Source organism: Zootermopsis nevadensis, unplaced genomic scaffold, assembly GCF_977971745.1.
Source record: "Zootermopsis nevadensis isolate Lab colony 2312 unplaced genomic scaffold, Znev_1.0 Znev_ptg000006l, whole genome shotgun sequence".
Classification (NCBI taxonomy): domain Eukaryota; kingdom Metazoa; phylum Arthropoda; class Insecta; order Blattodea; family Termopsidae; genus Zootermopsis; species Zootermopsis nevadensis.
The window spans coordinates 8,134,317-8,151,534 of NW_028259138.1; the positions used below are offsets into that span (position 1 = coordinate 8,134,317).

A 17,218-nucleotide genomic window follows, 5' to 3' on the forward strand; every position below is an offset into this window, starting at 1 on the left:
GACTGGGAGAATAGAATCGAGATGAAACTTAATGAAATGGCCTTATAAAGTGAGGATGAGAGGAAAGAGGGAGTGGCTAAGGATCGAGTCCTAATGGCGGGATTTTGGCATTAGCGGTGTTGGATCTTCGGATTCTGTTACAAGATATCGTGTGTACAAAATACGTGGTTGGTTATATGTAGGATTTGTAGTGGACAACGTTAGGTTTTATGGGTTCGTACGTGTGTCCATAGACTTATAGCTTGTATGTGCGTATGTCTGCATGAGTTTATATTCGTGTGTATACGTGCATATCCCTGTGTACATAAGTACATAAAATAGTGTAGTTGCGTCATATTGTGATTTATTAAATTTATTAAATCACTTCAAACAATAAAGTTGATCCATTATATGAAAATATCTGGACACGACCTCCAAAACTACACTACTAAATATTGTAAAAAAAAAAATTGTAATTGAGTTTTAAATTTAATATAATTTTACACCTGATGATGGTTTAATAAAACCGAAACATGTTGTAACTGTTCCAATTGTAAATCGATTATTCGATATGGAACACAGAATGATATTTTAATTATTTTAATTATCTTATTTTAAATACATTGTGATTTGACGGAATAACCAAATAATTTAATTTTAATAAGTACATAAGTATAATGGCTAGCCTTTTGTTGATTTTGGCCTAATGTTGATGACGAAGACATTACGATGGTATTGGTGGTTAACTCATATTAGAACAAGAGACAGAGTTACACCATTGCCCTTATGGTAGAGACAGAGATGTTTCTTTAAAATTTAGATGACTTTTAAACAACTGATACGACTGAGCCCACACCTGCTTCGAGATTACATCAGATGACGTAATATGATAAATTTAGGGCTCACTGCATATTTCGAACTAATTTCTCAGAAATATGATATTTATGACGAATCTTTCAGATATGTTTATAGTTTAATTTTTAGACACAAATTTTCGGAAATTGGCATTATACTTTTCATTAGGTGAAAGGATAAGATAGAAAATTTTACTATTTTGGTTCGTACATGGATTTAGTCTCATGCTTTAATACAAGGACAATGAGTGAAGTCCAGAACATCAGTCATGCGCGTTGTCTTACACCACGGTCGATACACTTTACACTCTGAAATACGGTGGTTGAGATATGCATGTAGCCTACCACACGCACGAGCTCTGTCTGTTCGGCGCTACTGAAGCCGGAATATAAGCCTAATTTGTGACAACGTCAATGCGAACGCAGGCGTACTATGTAAAATGTAGCTACGCCTCTGAAATTCCTCATTCCTTAGGGAACGTTGTGTTCTCTCATGCTTCAAAGTTGACTATTAAATTATGGAAGAGAACTCGTATTTTCAAACTTACACTCATAAAAACGAATGGAAATTAATCCGCCACACTAAAGTATGGATTATAAAGTTTCGTGGAAAAGGGAAAGGTACCAGTAAATATGTGTATTTGGCAACAAAGAGGATCACATGAGCATTATGGTCTCCACGTAGCTGACGTCGTGTATTACGAGTATAGTGCCGTATTGAAATGGTGAAATTGTGGCGTTTCAAAAGAACTTTACACAGAAGCGTAATATATTAAACATTACACATGAACTAGTATAATACGGACGACAAAGAATGAATTAAGGTTCTCCAAAGCATTCTTCATCCTATAGACTACCATTTGGATACTAGTATATACCAAGCAGACAACTATCACGAAACTTTGTAGTTTTGCTTATTAAATTAATGCAACATGACACTGTATAGTAGGCCTGTTACTGAAGAAAAGTAACTAACTAGACTTTATCGGTGGATGTACGCTTCTAAGTGTTTGAACCCTGAAGACGGAAGAAGATTTTTCTTCCGAAAAGTCAATATACTGCCAGGAGACAGTCATTAAAATGACTAAGTAAATAAACTAACTCACCAAATAACAAACATTTAGAATATTACAGGACTCAGATGTACTAGACCGCGTTTTATTTGTAATGCACTGTATATGTTGTAACTGTTATAATTGGCTCCTTTAAATTCATGTCGGTATCGACAAATGTGGAAAGAATAGGATGTGAAGGTAAGGAGTTGATTTATGTGGCTTCTTACACTGTCCGATGGTGGGTTTTATGAACATAGCAATGAAGCCCATCAAATGAAGGCTTGATGATAAAGTCGTGTTGGTCTGTGTGCGTGCTATGTATCAGAAACTAATAGACGTGTTTCGATAAAGTTCTGTATGAGAAATATGCATTGAACGCTGATTGGATTGTGTTTTCACAGTTCGTATCAGTGCAATGCAAGCACTTCCTTCATATAACGATCAAATTGAAATAATCTTTTACCTATAATGGAGCTGTTACGGAAATAAACTATTGATATAACAAAAGTCCCGATCTCTGAACAAAAAACCAAGTGGATTACTCTCATATACCCATATTTTCATAAATACATTAATATGTTGTCTTTGAACAACACAACCTGGACAAAAATTATTCCAAAACCACCTGTGAGTGTAGTCCTATTTACAAAAGAAAGGCGATTATAGCCAATTATGTCTAATGTGTTTTATAAATAAATATCTCTAAAATATAAGTTTAGTTGCACACTGTCGATTTTGTTAGAGTGATACAGTAGAATTTGGATATTATGATGTCTTTAATTTATGACACACTGGAAATATTTGTGAACCCGTATTTAGGCCTAAGTAAAGTTTCCGCCAAAGCAATACATTGTCAATCAAAAAAAAACAACGAAAACCTAGTTCTGTGAAGAAATTCTTAACTTTTATTCCCTTGAGATGTTTAAATTTAGGCCTATGTAGAATTAAACTAGCATTTACTATAAATTAATAATCGGTCATTTTAATTATTCATTTTATAATTTCCCCTAGTACCTAGAGCTTACGTACATTAAATCTTTAGAAATAAACTCAAAATTTTGCGTCATTATAAAGTTTCTAATTGTTAATAAAGCCCTCATATAAAGTATTCAAGTGTAATTACGACCAATGCTTGTCTATTTTCATCACTTCAAGTGTTTCGTTAGTTATCACGTCTTCACGGAAAGCGAAAATTATATTTCTCGCGTCTGCCATTTTGTTGTTTTGTATACTAAAACTTTACCTAAGCGAAAACTGCATAGACCTATTTGTTGAAGATCCATTACCACAAACTGTTTCAGACTAAGTATTGCGACTACCTCAAAACTTCCATGGTCGCAGTCACGTTAGTATTTTTAACGGTACATAACTAAAGGATAAAATGGCGTGATGCGTTTACAAAATTTAAATAATTATTTCATTTTGTCCAGAATTCTTAATAGAACATTCACACGGACATGATTGCATCATAAGCCTCTTTGTTTTCTTGGACTAATTTCGTAAGTACCATAATTTTACATGGAGCCTAATTTTTTTGACATAAATACGTCTATACGGAAGGGTCATTCGGCAAAAACAGCGTTACGAAGATGTTTAAGATCCATACCAAAAATGTGTAAATATGACAATGGTCAGCTTTTATATGAACTCCTGCGTGCGTAACAATACAAGAAAAGTTATTCGAATTTCTAACACACGCCTGCAACAATATTGGCTGAGCATGCCGTAAGGCTCTTTTCTCATTTATTATGCATGCTGTATAATTGCCTGAATAAACCGTATTGCAATCCACTCCTTTACCTAAGAAACTAACTGTTATGTCATCTGTTTACTCGACATTGTTGTGTTTCATTACTGCCGTCAACAATCCGCTTTCGTTATTGCGGAAGGAGCTGAGCTGTGAATCGCTTGTAGAAGAAGTGCGTCGTAGAGTAGATGATATTATGCTGTTAAAAACGTTTTAAAATATCACAATTACTTATCTTATATAAGAATTATTAAGAAATCTGTGATACTCAATTTTAGTTTCGATTAAATTGATAATTGCCGGTGGACATCTTGGTCTCTTACAATTGAACAAAGTTTGAGGTAAGGGATTCCTATTTATTATTATTGTTCATCACATTTAATGTTTTCATCTGCATTTGTGAACTCGTGTAAGAGAATTAGGCTTGTGTTCTTTGACGTAAATACGTCTATACGGAAGGGTCATTCGGCTAAAACAGCGTTAGTTATGAAGAAGTGTAAGTCACCTTTAAACATTCATTCCTCAGGAATGGTAAGAATATATATTTATTGTAATTTTAATGAACCAATGTGTACAATTTTCAATGCATGTGGCGCGTTAAGTGCCCGCCTCTCGAAAACCGTAAGAGATGGATCTGGACATATTGCGTACGAAATACGTATTTCCTCTTGAGTTTTCCATATCTATTTTCAGATTTTACATTCTCCGGAACCGTGGTTGCACTGTCAATTTTTTTGTTATAAGTCATCAAATTAACTACTATAATGGTGAGTACTATATTTTGCTCATTTCAGATATTTTAAGGAAGTAATTTTCGTTGTATTCTTTGATTACAATGTTTTTCACGAATGGAATTTGCTACCTCTGCAAAATACGGTATTACTTGTGATTAATAAAATGTAGGTTCTGGCATCGAATTAATGCGGACGTAATATAAATTTTTATTTTTGTGTGATACGTTTATCGTATAAACTGAATTTAACTAATTTTTCTTCCACGTGGCGGTTGCTGCATGTCGGCAATGCAGGAACTATTGTCACTGAGTATTCAAAATTTCCTTATAAGAGAAAGTTGAGTCTGGAATTAATTTGTTATAAACTTGGTGGGCGAGGGAACAGCCGTGTTCCTTGGAACGATCAGTGAGGTTCTGCATGAAATGAGTTTCCAATGTTGCTAAGAAGGGATTTGTGTGACCAGCGATGCATCAGTTGTATATATTTGTACATGCATTGATGTGGTATTGTCTGAAGTATCACTGCTTCCGTATGTGTGGGTTTTGAACTGTGGTTCTAAAACATTTCTGAAATTCATAAGCTACTGTAATTTCATGTTTCACTTAATAGCATATGAAAGGTCAGGATTTTTCAACATCTTGTCATGTGACAGGGTAGTCTGAAGTAGTTTTTTGTTTCAGCGTGAGTGTATTTCAATTCATGTTGGCCAAGCTGGAGTACGAATTGGCAATGCATGCTGGGAGCTTTACTGTTTGGAACACGGTATACAGCCGGACGGCCAAATGCCATCTGCCAATACTCTAGGAGGTGGTGATGACACCTTCAAGACATTCTTCAGTGAAACTGGAACAGGAAAGTATGTACCAAGGGCAGTTTTTGTGGATCTGGAGCCCATAGTAGTAGGTAAGTACATTTGAAATCTCATAGGTGAAACAAAGGAGCATCCTATTCAATTGTATTGGGAAATGTCCGTTGAAATGTAGCAAAGTATAATGTTGATATGTTGATATTGGACGTTTACTGGTGTTTCCACAGATGAAGTTCGCACTGGCAAGTACAGACAGCTATTCCACCCTGAGCAGCTGATTACCGGAAAGGAAGACGCTGCTGACAACTATGGCCGAGGTCACTACACCATCGGCGCGAGCATCATGAACCGCGTTCTGGACAGCATCCGAAAGGTGGCTGACCAGTGCACTGACCTTCAGGGTTTCCTGATCTTCCATTCCTTTGGTGGTGGCACTGGCTCAGGTTTCACATCTCTGCTTATGGAAAAGCTCTCAGTTAACTACGAAAAGAAGAGGAAGCTGGAATTTGCGATCTACCCCTCCCCTAAGGTTTCAGCAGCTGTTGTCGAGCCCTACAACTCCATCTTCACCACCCACGACACACTTGAACATTCTGACTGTGCTTTCTTGGTTGACAATGAAGCCATGTTTGACATCTGCCAACGTAACCTGGACATTGAACGCCCCACCTTTACCAACCTGAACAGGCTGATTGCCCAGGTTGTATCCTCGATTACCGCTTCTCTTCGGTTTGATGGCGCTCTGAACGTTGACCTGGCCGAAGTCGAGACTAACTTGGTGCCCTTGCCGCGCATCCATTTCCCTCTGGTTAACTATGCCCCTGCCATCTCTCTTGAGAAGGCATACCATGAGCATCTGTCTGTAGCTGGAATTACAAATGCTTGTTTTGAGCCTGCCAACCAGATGGCGAAATGTGACCCACGACATGGAAAGTACCTGGCCTGCTGCATACTGTACAGAGGTGACGTTGTGCCCAAGGACGTCAACGCTGCCATAGCGACCATCAAGACCAAGCGCAGGATCCAGTTCATGGACTGGTGTCCAACTGGTTTTAAAATTGGCATCAACTACCAACCACCAACTGTGGTTCCTGGAGGGGACTTGGCAAAGGTACAGCGTGCCGTGTGCATGTTGTCCAACACGACCGCCATTGCCGAGGCCTGGGCTCGTCTGAACCACAAGTTCGACCTCATGTACGCTAAGCGTGCCTTTGTTCACTGGTACTTGGGTGAGGGTATGGAAGTATTCGACTTTCCGGAAGCTCGCGAGGATCTCGCAGCCCTAGAGAAGGATTACGAGGAGGTCGTCGTGGATTCTGTTGAATGGGAAGGAGACAGTGCAGAGGAGTACTAATTGTCTACTTCAGTTTCAATTTCGGTTGTCAGTATTGTAAGAATTTTGTGTTTGTCAAATAATGTTGCTGATGTATTAAAATGAGTTCATTTTGAAACCAAATATTTTGTACAATTTATTTTACCTTCCATCCTTTCCTCTACTATCATCTAAATATCTTACATACTTGTACCAAATATATTTTTTAGCTGAAGTTATGTTCATGCTTTGCAAGTTGGTGAAACTGTTTGGTAAGAAATATATGGTGTTGGTTGGGAACCCTGAAGGGAGGAGACTGCTGGGAAGACCCTAGGGAGATGAGAATGGAGGGAACTGAATGCAGCTGGTTCAGGATGGAGTTTGGTGGCAGGCTTTTGTGAAAATGAATCTTTGTTGCATAAGTGCCATTTGACAAATTGAGTTTACAATTTACTTTTCAATTTTTTGTAATTAGTGAGAAATAATTGAGTGTTTATTTGAAGTAAAGACAATTTTTCTTTTGTCCTGTTTAATTTGCATTGGTCATACTTGTGAAATAACATGGTAGGTGGAAAGCCAAGGGTAAGAAGTCCACATGGATGCAAGAAATGTACTGTGCTTAATGTGTGATTTCTTAAATATCTGATTCTATGGAGGTGCCGAGGAAGATGTTTTTTTTCAGGTGCTCTTCAATCACCAATGTGAAATTTTTCAAGTACTTGTATTAGAGTAATTATCAAAATAATTTTATTGGTGTTTTGATGTAAATACGTCTATAAGGAAGGGTCATTCGGCAAGAAGGCGTTAGGAAGATATTCAAGATCCATACCAACAATGTGTACATTGTTATGTCATCTGTTTATTGGGCATTGTTGTGTTTCATTACGGCCGTCAACAATCGCTTGTAGAAGAAGTGCGTCGTAGACTAGATAATTTTGTGCTGGTAAAAACGTTTTAGAATATCACAAGTACTTCTCTTATATAAGAATTATTAAGAAATCTGTGATATTCCCCTCCACTCTCTCCATTTTAGTTTTCATGGTGGTACGTTTCAAAAAATTGTATTCAACTACAAGAGTCTAGATCATCAGTTGGTTTACGTTGTCCTTTCTCGCGTTACATCGTTGGACGGTTTGTACATCACAAGCAGAAACAACGACTTCGTGTTTTATCATGCCAAAGAAACAAACAACCCGAAGGTAGAGGACTTGCGCACTGAGCTGAGGCGGTTAGAAACACGTATATTACCCACGTTGACTGCTTCGGTGAGAGCATTCATAAGGAGTGCTGGTATTCGTGATCTAAAAATGACTACTCTAAACGTACAGAGTTTAAAAACTCATATGCAAGACATAGCGACGGATACAGTGATAACTGATACCGATATCCTGGCGCTCACCGAAACGTGGAAACCGTAAATTTGGAAGGTTATAAATGCATCACGTGACGAACAAAGAGCAGGCGAAGTGGCCATGTACGAGAAACATGGAGCAACTTACCATGGCTACCCCACATCTGTTGATTAAGCTCCCTAAGAAGGATGGAGCAGATTACAGAATAGCTGCAGCTGAAAAGAGAGGAGATATTTGTGCGGCAGTGTATGGTCAATGGTGAAAAAGTTTTAATTGTTACTCTGTATATTTTTAACAACACACCAATTGATGATTGTAAGAGATTTGTTTTGAGTAATTTGAGAAATTATACAAAGATGTTTTTAGTTATGGCCACAGAAAGTCCTAATACAATGCCGATAATATTGGCAGGAGATTTTAACATTGATTTAAAGAAGGAGGAAAATCAAAGCTTGTCACATTTATGGAGGAAACGTTTGGCTTAATGTTGATGTCAAATCCTAGATCAAAATCTTGTATAGATATGGTGTTTACACGAAATGTTGATACTCTAAAGTGGACAAATTTTTTAACATATTTCAGCTACCACAGACCCATCTTAAGCGTAACTAATTCAAGTTAAATAAGCAAAGCCTTAATCAAACTTTACTCAATTGTAAAGCATATATAAAGAGAATATTTAGAATAAAGCTAATATATAAACTTCCTTTCATTGTATTTATTGTCTAAATATAATTTAAATACAAAGACGTATTTACGTCAGATTCTCCGGAACCGTGGTTCCACTGTCAATTTTTAATTTACGTATTGATGGATGTTGGTCTCCGAATTTAAATACAATTCTTATTCTATTCTGATTTAATCATGATAATGTAAGTCTTAGGATCTGTACAGCCTAAGGAGTATTAGTCAAAGCACTGGAATTGTCCCAAGGTTTTCACAGTGGAATGTCATGGGGGCTGTAAAATAGACACGCTGTCCATCGGGAGTACGCAGACCTATCGTCTGCATGCCATTTGTCCGTGCAACTACAACGCAAGGGTCCTATTGTCGATCTGTCTTGTGGTTTGTGCACTCTTTTTATCTACATTTTCTCTTTTCTCTCTACATTCTTTCTCTTCCTCCCCCGCTCCCTTCTTTACAGAAAAAAAGTTTTTGTCAAACGTGTAGTGGACTGAATATCACTTGGACATATTTCTTCATTTTACTCTCTTCCACTTTACTCCGCCACTCACCAATTCTCTCGTTTCTAGCAGCAGTAAGACTATTCTTCTTTTTATCTACCGACGTTATCTAATAGCGTAAAAATAGACATGTTTAAATTCACTTTCTAGCAATGGCAAACAGAATACCAAAATTGTGTAATAAAATGATAATGGATAGATTAGCTTCGTAGAACATATTCTACATTTATCTAACTACCCTTTCTCAGTTCCTTAGTTACAAGCGTCGAATGGAAATAATATTGAAGGAAGTTACTATGACATTTTTCACAAACTGTATTTTTTTAGGAATTGATTAAAAATTATGACTAAAGCTCCTTACTGTCGATATCTTATTACAGAAATGAGTAGACTTCGTCTAACGAATACCAATCAAATGCGGTAACACTTATGAGATTAAGGGTAACTTCACCTATTCCCAGCTATAGGCTATACGTAACTACAAACTAATGTATTAGATCATGTATCAGTTGTCACAGTCTCTAATATTTTATAAACAAAGAATATTCGAATAATGTACAAATATGCTTCGTGAACTGTTGAAACAGTCTTTAATAATACGTCAGTCATATGTGGATGAGTGATAATTATTTTTATCTTCTTTCAGATGTTTGGCCGAGCCTCAACCTGAATAAATTTGCGGCACGCAGTAGTAAGTGATATATTGTTTAATTTTTTACTAGGTTTAAATGTATAATTAGATTATACAGTTGTAGAATTTAAGACACAGCGAATAGAGCTTAATAATAAGTTATATTTCGTTAAAGTTTTGTCTTGTTCCCATAATTTTCTGAGTAAATTAATGTCGATATTTTGACACCGATATTTATTCAACAACATATCGATTGACCACAAAGAAATATTTGCTTTAGTAGTGACGCACAGTGCCCCCCATCGCGTTGTCAGAAGACAAACCATCATCCAATTAATCAGTCTATACTTTCTGAACAGAACAACAGACCTGTTCAGTGAAGCGAACAATTTCTTGCGCGTCAGTACTTCGTATCGCCGTCACGCCCGTCAGTGACAAGGAGCCCTGGTATCGGCAAGGGTAGGGTGTGGGGTAATGTGAAGCTTTGTGGTTAGAACACGGAAGAGGAGTCCAGGGGGTTCGTATGTTTTGCTGGACCTTAACACAATGTGTTGTGTCATTGTAGAACTTTGCTCTTGAATAATACGCATTTGAAATATAAAAGCGATTATTAATATCGTAAAACCCCGCAAGAAAATTGCTTAATAGTCCTGGGATTAATGGATAGGCGTTTTGTTAAACTTGTGTTAGGCTGTAGTTCGTTGCAGCATATCCTGCGTGCCCTGATGACTATTTCTAAGGTCGTAGGTAAAGTGTGGGTTGTGTGATTAGTACACAGCGATCCCTTTTGCAGGAAATTTTACTGTCAATTTTCCATAAGAACAACTTCTTGTATGGATAAAAAGAGTTTACTAAACGTGGAGGATTATTAGAAGATTTTCTGTACTTACTGTGTTTTCTGAACTGTTGAAATTTGTAAATTTACGATATAAAATGCCATTATCAGACATCTTTAACAAAGTAGTTAAAATACATCCGTGGTCGTTAAGGTAACATTAAGTAATGTCATGTTGAAGAAAAAATGTTTTAACTTTTTCGATGATTTTAAATCTCGTGCAAAACTTAAACATCAGTTATGTAATATGAAAATACCATCCACCCAACATCACTCGGCCAGTCTTAACCACACATCATCAGGTGCTGTAAAGTCAACTACCTGTATGATAAACTCTTGATTATGACTTGTGTAGCTGAAACTGGTTGAGTGATGCCACTGGAGAAACTGTTTTGTTATTAAGTCATAATTCACTTAAGTCCAACCGTATGGAGTTCTACATAAAGTGATGACATCATCTTTTCCTGAAGTTGAAGACAGAGTCCTGACGGTACCTAGTGACCGAAATATTGGAAAATCCCCTCTCGAATGAAATGTCTTGTCATTTATTCCTTCAAGATGTTTCTTTGTGGACGTGTATTTTTCGATAACTTTATTATGTGTTTAGTTTAAAAAATAGAACGCGCTTTAGACAAGACTTGCCCAAGAAATAAATGTGATGTATATTATGGATGTGACTGTATATTGGTTTAACGCGGTCTGAAATTTATTTTCTTGTAGAAATGAACAAAATGACACATTTGTAGACATTCGACGTAGTATTCACTGGCTTGTTTTCTTATTTCATGACATGGATTAGGTGGAAAATTTGTTCCGGCGCTAATTTAATTATTTCTTCCATTTTTCCCCATGGTTGACGATTTAACATTTTTCCTATTCAAGTAAGAGTTTGCATCCTACGGTAATCGAGCAGGTGGCATTTGTTCATATGTTCCAGACATTTTCCTTGGTATTTCAATTTCCCCTGCAAGATAATTTGTTTGTAATCGTTTCCGTGTTTCTTCAATCATAATTCTTCCTTCCTTGCAAAATTTACTTTCTCCCTAAATAGTCTAAAAATCTATACATAAAAATAATTATCTGTTGTGAGATCTGAGCTTCTCACGGCGGTGAAGATGGTGATATGGGTCTTCTGGGTGGCAACGCCGTGTGGACTTTTAGGTAACGTTCAGCGTCTAAGATAAACATAGGTCTTCTCCCTTAATCTTTAAGTAAGAACATTATTTGAACTGATTTTATTTTTAAATTTAAGATGATAGATATCGGAGGAAGTACGTAGTTTGTTATTTAACATTCGTACAAGATATGAGTCGGAGAATTCCAACATGGTTATCGAACTTCGTCACGGATACTGTGGTTTCGTCTTTCCTAAAGTGAGAATTCAGACCCAGTGCATTAGTAGGAGTGCTTCTAGCTGCTTATTCCACTTGAAGTTCGTGACAATTGTATCTTCTCTAGTATTAAGTTGAGGAGCTGTTGCAAAACTTAAACACACGCCCACGTGTTTGTTCACTGCCTTATCAACTTGATTCTGTTTTCTTTTCTTTCAACGAAACGATAATGCCTGTGTTGTCTGAAGAGACGATGCTGAGTGAGAAAAGACTTGGAATTTCGAGGTGGCGTTCATTCAGTGTAGTCTGTTCTGTATCGCATTGTGTGTAAGTGGTAACCAGGTTTCAGAGATACTTGCCCTCCCCTTCGTCAGAAAGAATTCGAGAGTGAAAGAGAAAAGGAAGAAATATATGAAGGAAGAACAAATAGAGAGTTAAAGAAAGTAATGGAAGGTGAAAGAAAGAAACGCCAGGGCGATTCATTGCCCTGATGACGGAGGCAGTATGACCTCCGAAACGTTGATAAACATCGACCAGACTACACAGCGCAACAACCCAGAAGACAGAAATCTTCATACTCATCGCCCTGATGACGGAGGCAGAATGACCTCTGAAACGTTGGTTAACATCTACCAGACTACACAGCGCAACAACCCAGAAGACAGAAATCTTCATACTCATCGCCCTGATGATGGAGGCAGTATGACCTCTGAAACGTTGGTTAACATCTACCAGACTACACAGCGCAACAACCCAGAAGACAGAAATCTTCATACTCATCATCCTGATGATGGAGGCAGTATGACCTCTGAAACGTTGGTAAACATCTACCATATTACAGCACAACAACCCAGAAGACAGAAATTTTCAGACTCACCGCCGTGAAAACCTCAAATCCTACATATCTTAATATCTTCTCGTCGGTCATTCAAGTTGACTCTTTCTAAAAGATTTCACTATTAAATTTCGGCACGTGTAACTTAATTATTCTTCATAACCCGAAGTTCTCCGTGCTTCGTTTTTCTAACATCCTAAGTCATCTGTCTAGTTTACCAAGTAATTCCCTGACAATGGTAGTCGTGATCACAACGCCCCTAGCACAAATTTAAGCCACCGAACGTGTTTCTACGCCATTTTCATCACCAAAATACTTCTCTGACATACCTCTTAATGTTATAATCCCATCTCTTTCATGGTCTTCAAGTGAACGTCCTACAGTAGGCTTTGCCTCCAAAATTATCTATTTATTTTTCTCATCTTCTAGTTACATGCCTTACTAGTCTTAGTGCCTTTGATTTTAATATTCTAACAGTACGGTGTAACGTGTGTAAAGTGGAAGTTTCCTTCCATGTGACCCAATGTGGTCTTGTATGTTGATACGACCACCTACAAAATCACACGGTGTGGTACTCCACCACGAACGACATATTCACCGCCATGAATACCTTAAATATCACATCTTCTGTAACACAAAATCCTCTCTTCATCCTTATTGGCTCAAAACATTTACTTGATTAACTAAAATACTTCAGTGTTTAAACTAGCTGGGTATAGTCCGGAAGACCGGGGTTCGATTCCTGTCAAGGCCAGCTCTGGGGATTACCCAGCCCTTACGTGACGGATACCAGCAACTTCCGCTCGTCAAACTGTGACATGAAGCCAATCGCTCACCTCCATTTAATAAATAAATTAAGAATTTATTGAGACATTTCCCCAGTGGTGGTTCTCAATTATGCAGAAGTTCGACTTTCTATCTGCAATAAATTAATATTTTGTGTTGAGTACAGCAAAGAACGTGCTGGAAATTTGTTCACTGCCAATTCTTTGCCTTAATATTGCTTCTTATGAATGAGGGTTTCACTTTAATTTATAGGCTGTATGACAGTCCATATCCCTTTGTGCTGAAGAAGTGAAATATTTTTCGTTGATGTCCAGCCTCGAGCGGAAGACGACGGGGACAGTGTTATTACGCTCAGCGTCTCTTTTGTGTTAGCTGTGTGTTACAAACACTCTGTGCTATTAATCATCTGTTTGCCTTCTCACCAATCCTCTGTTACCGGGAGTTCTCTGCTGAGAGTTGTATCCATGGACCGTGGACGCACTACTTTCTTCGCATTAATCTACTTTAGGATGATGCTCTCGTTGTGTTGCTAAGGGATGCTTTGGTTTCATAGTCTGAATAACAAAATAAATCACTAATTTCAGGGATGCACACAGCGGAAAAAAAATAAAAACAAATTAAACTTAGGACCAAATTGTCCGAATTTTGTTTTATTCAGTAAATGGTAATTTATCTAATTCATTCCTCGTTGGAACAGTGATTATTCTCTTTGCAATCGCTCCCAGACCCCAGACCGATTCTGGGGTCAACCGATCCTCTTGTCTGTTCTGTTCTGTAGTCCTTGGTAACAAAATCTATTAATTTTGTCATAGCAAATTTGCCTTGAGCTATGTCATTTTAGGTAAAATTAATTAAGTCCAATCTGAGCTTCGTGTATTGGATCGTTACTAATGAATATTAAATTATTCGAATGCTATTAAGTGCGTTACTCCGTATGCCAAATTTAATGGAAATCCTTTAAGGAACATCGGCTATGGAACAAGCGATAGGACAGACAGACGAATTGAACTTCCCTATCGCGCTTTCTTCTGTGTATTTCTTGCTCCAAAAATGCATAAAAATATCATTTTAATGACATAAATAAGGATATTTGACTATATTGGAGATTACGTCAAATTTAATAAACAAAGAGTTTAAATCTGTGGAACTGTTTTTAACCAAGCGATCTAGTCGCAGTTTATGCTCTATCAGCGAATGTTTAGAACAAGTCTTGCCTTTACAATGGGTTGTATAAAATGATTTTATACATCTTTCCACAAATCTAATAAAATGAGCGCATAATAGGAATGTTGTGTCTCTCATCCACGCTTCGTCTCCGAAACTACTGAACATATTTAGATGACATATCCTATTTGAGAGGTTAAAACTAAGATCTGTTGAATAATTTTAATATTCGTGATTTTGTTCAGTTGCAATCATTGCTATATGTGAAGCCCAAATTTAATTTGAAAGGAGTGTCAGTTTTTTTATGCTCGCCTGTTTCTTTATTGACTGTAATGACAATGTCTTCGATTTTCTCAAAAACAGATTGTTGTATAGAAATATTTATAACGTAAATATGCTGATTTTACTGTGTTGGCGCAAGGTCCAAGCTATTTTAAAATAAAAATTTGGAATAGATAGGTAACACCGCAGATGTTCTGTATAAGCTCCAACTAAGACAAAGTGTTAGAATAAATGGCTGAATCATTTTTTAAAACAACAAAGACGTTCTCTTGGAAACGAATTCAGCTACCTTGATGATAGGTGATAAATCATCTCATGAGCAGGCTAGATCTCATTTGCATAGAAACCACGGTGAATGAATTGCTTCCTATTATGGCAGTCTTCAGTGCGTCCATGCTGTGTCTCCGAAGTAGTTTCTCAAAATTCAGGAGTCAAGATGGTGCAGAAGCGTGTAGCGATAACGCTGTGCGTTTGTATTATGATAAGAAACGTTGGCCGAGTCATCGGCTACCCTGGGAATTTTATTTTCGTTCTATCGGCTATCGTTTTTGAAATTCAGTACCTGGACACTACGTCAAAATGCCAGGCTCGTGTCCTTCGAAATCCTTACCTGTGCCTCCTCACCATGGACTATTTATTAACTTTCCGTTTCTTACCGGATATTACTGTTAATATTTTGCCATTCGTACTCAGTAAACAGGAAGTCCTAACGGTCGGTTATCATGATGGGTTGTACACTGTTTTCCTTAGTCGCTCCATACCATGCTGGGATATAATAGTGCGTGCACTGATAAAATTGAAAGCAGGTATAACTTTTCGGCTCCCTGCTAAAAATTCATGACATACGATCTAGCGATACAAGGTTTTCCGAATAAGAATCAAGTACAATCCCATAAAAATAGCAGATCCTGCCGGGATTAGGGAAATGACAGTTGCGTTCAATATAAACTGGAAATATAGCACGTTAAATAGGCTACTACAGCTTCCTGTAATATCCTGTTTCAGTTCATCGTCCATTATCGTCTTCACAATCGACCTCCGTAAAGAATTTGTCGTTCACACGACGAGAATTGCAATGTTGTCTCTCAGGGTTGTGACTCAGTAGGTACGGTATAAAACCTGTAGACCTACAGTAAAATCAACATCGTTAAATAAGGAAAGGATCTGTAAAGATTATATATCGTGATTCAGATTTGTATGGAGTATAAGAGATATTTTAGAATACAACATTTTGACAACAGAACAGTGAACTTCAACACCGCTGATACCAAAATTCAACATCCGGCACGACCCTAAGCCAGTTCATCGATTAACAATCCTTAAAACCTCCCTCAGGACTGTTTCAGTTATCCTTTCGTATCCTTCACGATAGGGCACGTGAACCTTGCTCAACAGGTTCCCTAAATGAAAATATTTTATGTTTCTTGTTTCAAACAACCTAGCCATTTGTACAGCCCATCGTAACAGCCTTTGTTTCTCTAAATTTACTGTCTTACGTGGAAACAATTGAAAATAAAATGAAACCTAAGCGTGACAATCTAAACATGAAAAAACTTAGAGCCTCTACCTGAACCATTACGTACGTAGAATAATACATAAGAAACTAAGGTACATGCAAAGACCTCCGTTGTAATGAGTTTAGATAAAAATGTTTGTAAAATCATATTTGCCAGTATAAATTAAGAAATACATCGACATTTGAGATTAAAAATCGATTTATTCCCATCACGTCCACCACATTTTTCATTTATTTGAATTCTTCTGGCAGTTTTTAATCAAATCTAGACTCGTGTTAGAGAAAGAGAGTGATAACACTAATTATCACAATATATCGGTGATAGAAATATTAATAGTTCATTGATAACGACCCATGCACTGGATGTAAAACAAAAATATCCAACAAATGTTGATTTACACTCTCGAATTGTAAAGATAAATAGCATCACATTAAACGCACGTTCCTTACACTGATGAATTATGACTGTAAATTGACTATGAAGCACATTAGATGTTGAAATACCCCGGTTCGACCAACTACTCGGTGCGCAGTTGTTGTCCATACGGTGTTGGTCACAGGCTAGAAAATTCATCAGTATTTGTGAAATTCGCATGTTCGTTACACTGAAGATGTCTTCTGGGAAGCTGAGCCATGTATAATATGGTTGAAGGTTACCCGCGTTTGAAATGTCGGTCAATTTCTACCAGACTGCTCATCGCAACATTCCAAAAAAATTGCCATTTTCATACTCGCCGCCCTGAGAACCTGAAATCTCACTATGGTATTCTGTTCAAAATAGTCCGCTACTGAACTCGTCTCAGCCACAAACAT

General features: G+C 37.3%; 2 protein-coding genes across 11 annotated transcripts in view; both read left to right on the top strand.

The window, feature by feature from the left end:
* LOC110837546 (limbic system-associated membrane protein) overlaps nucleotides 1–17,218 on the top strand; it is a 421,660-nt gene that overhangs the window by 236,666 nt on the left and 167,776 nt on the right. For all 10 annotated transcript variants that reach the window (XM_022079800.2, XM_087343651.1, XM_022079782.2 and 7 more), the window contains one exon: nucleotides 9,672–9,716. The gene's annotated coding sequence lies outside the window, so the exon portion shown is untranslated. The remainder of the gene's footprint in view (nucleotides 1–9,671; nucleotides 9,717–17,218) is intronic.
* LOC110837539 (tubulin alpha-1 chain) lies at nucleotides 3,596–6,633 on the top strand. The gene is made up of 4 exons (XM_087343638.1): nucleotides 3,596–3,976; nucleotides 4,329–4,402; nucleotides 5,050–5,272; nucleotides 5,405–6,633. Exons 2-4 carry the CDS (start codon nucleotides 4,400–4,402, stop codon nucleotides 6,529–6,531), a joined length of 1,353 nt encoding a protein of 450 aa, XP_087199764.1. The 5' UTR covers nucleotides 3,596–3,976; nucleotides 4,329–4,399; the 3' UTR covers nucleotides 6,532–6,633.

Coding starts and splice junctions, on each gene's coding strand:
- LOC110837539 (XM_087343638.1), top strand. Junction 5,273..5,404: donor TCTGGAGCCCATAGTAGTAG/GTAAGTACATTT, acceptor GTGTTTCCACAG/ATGAAGTTCGCACTGGCAAG.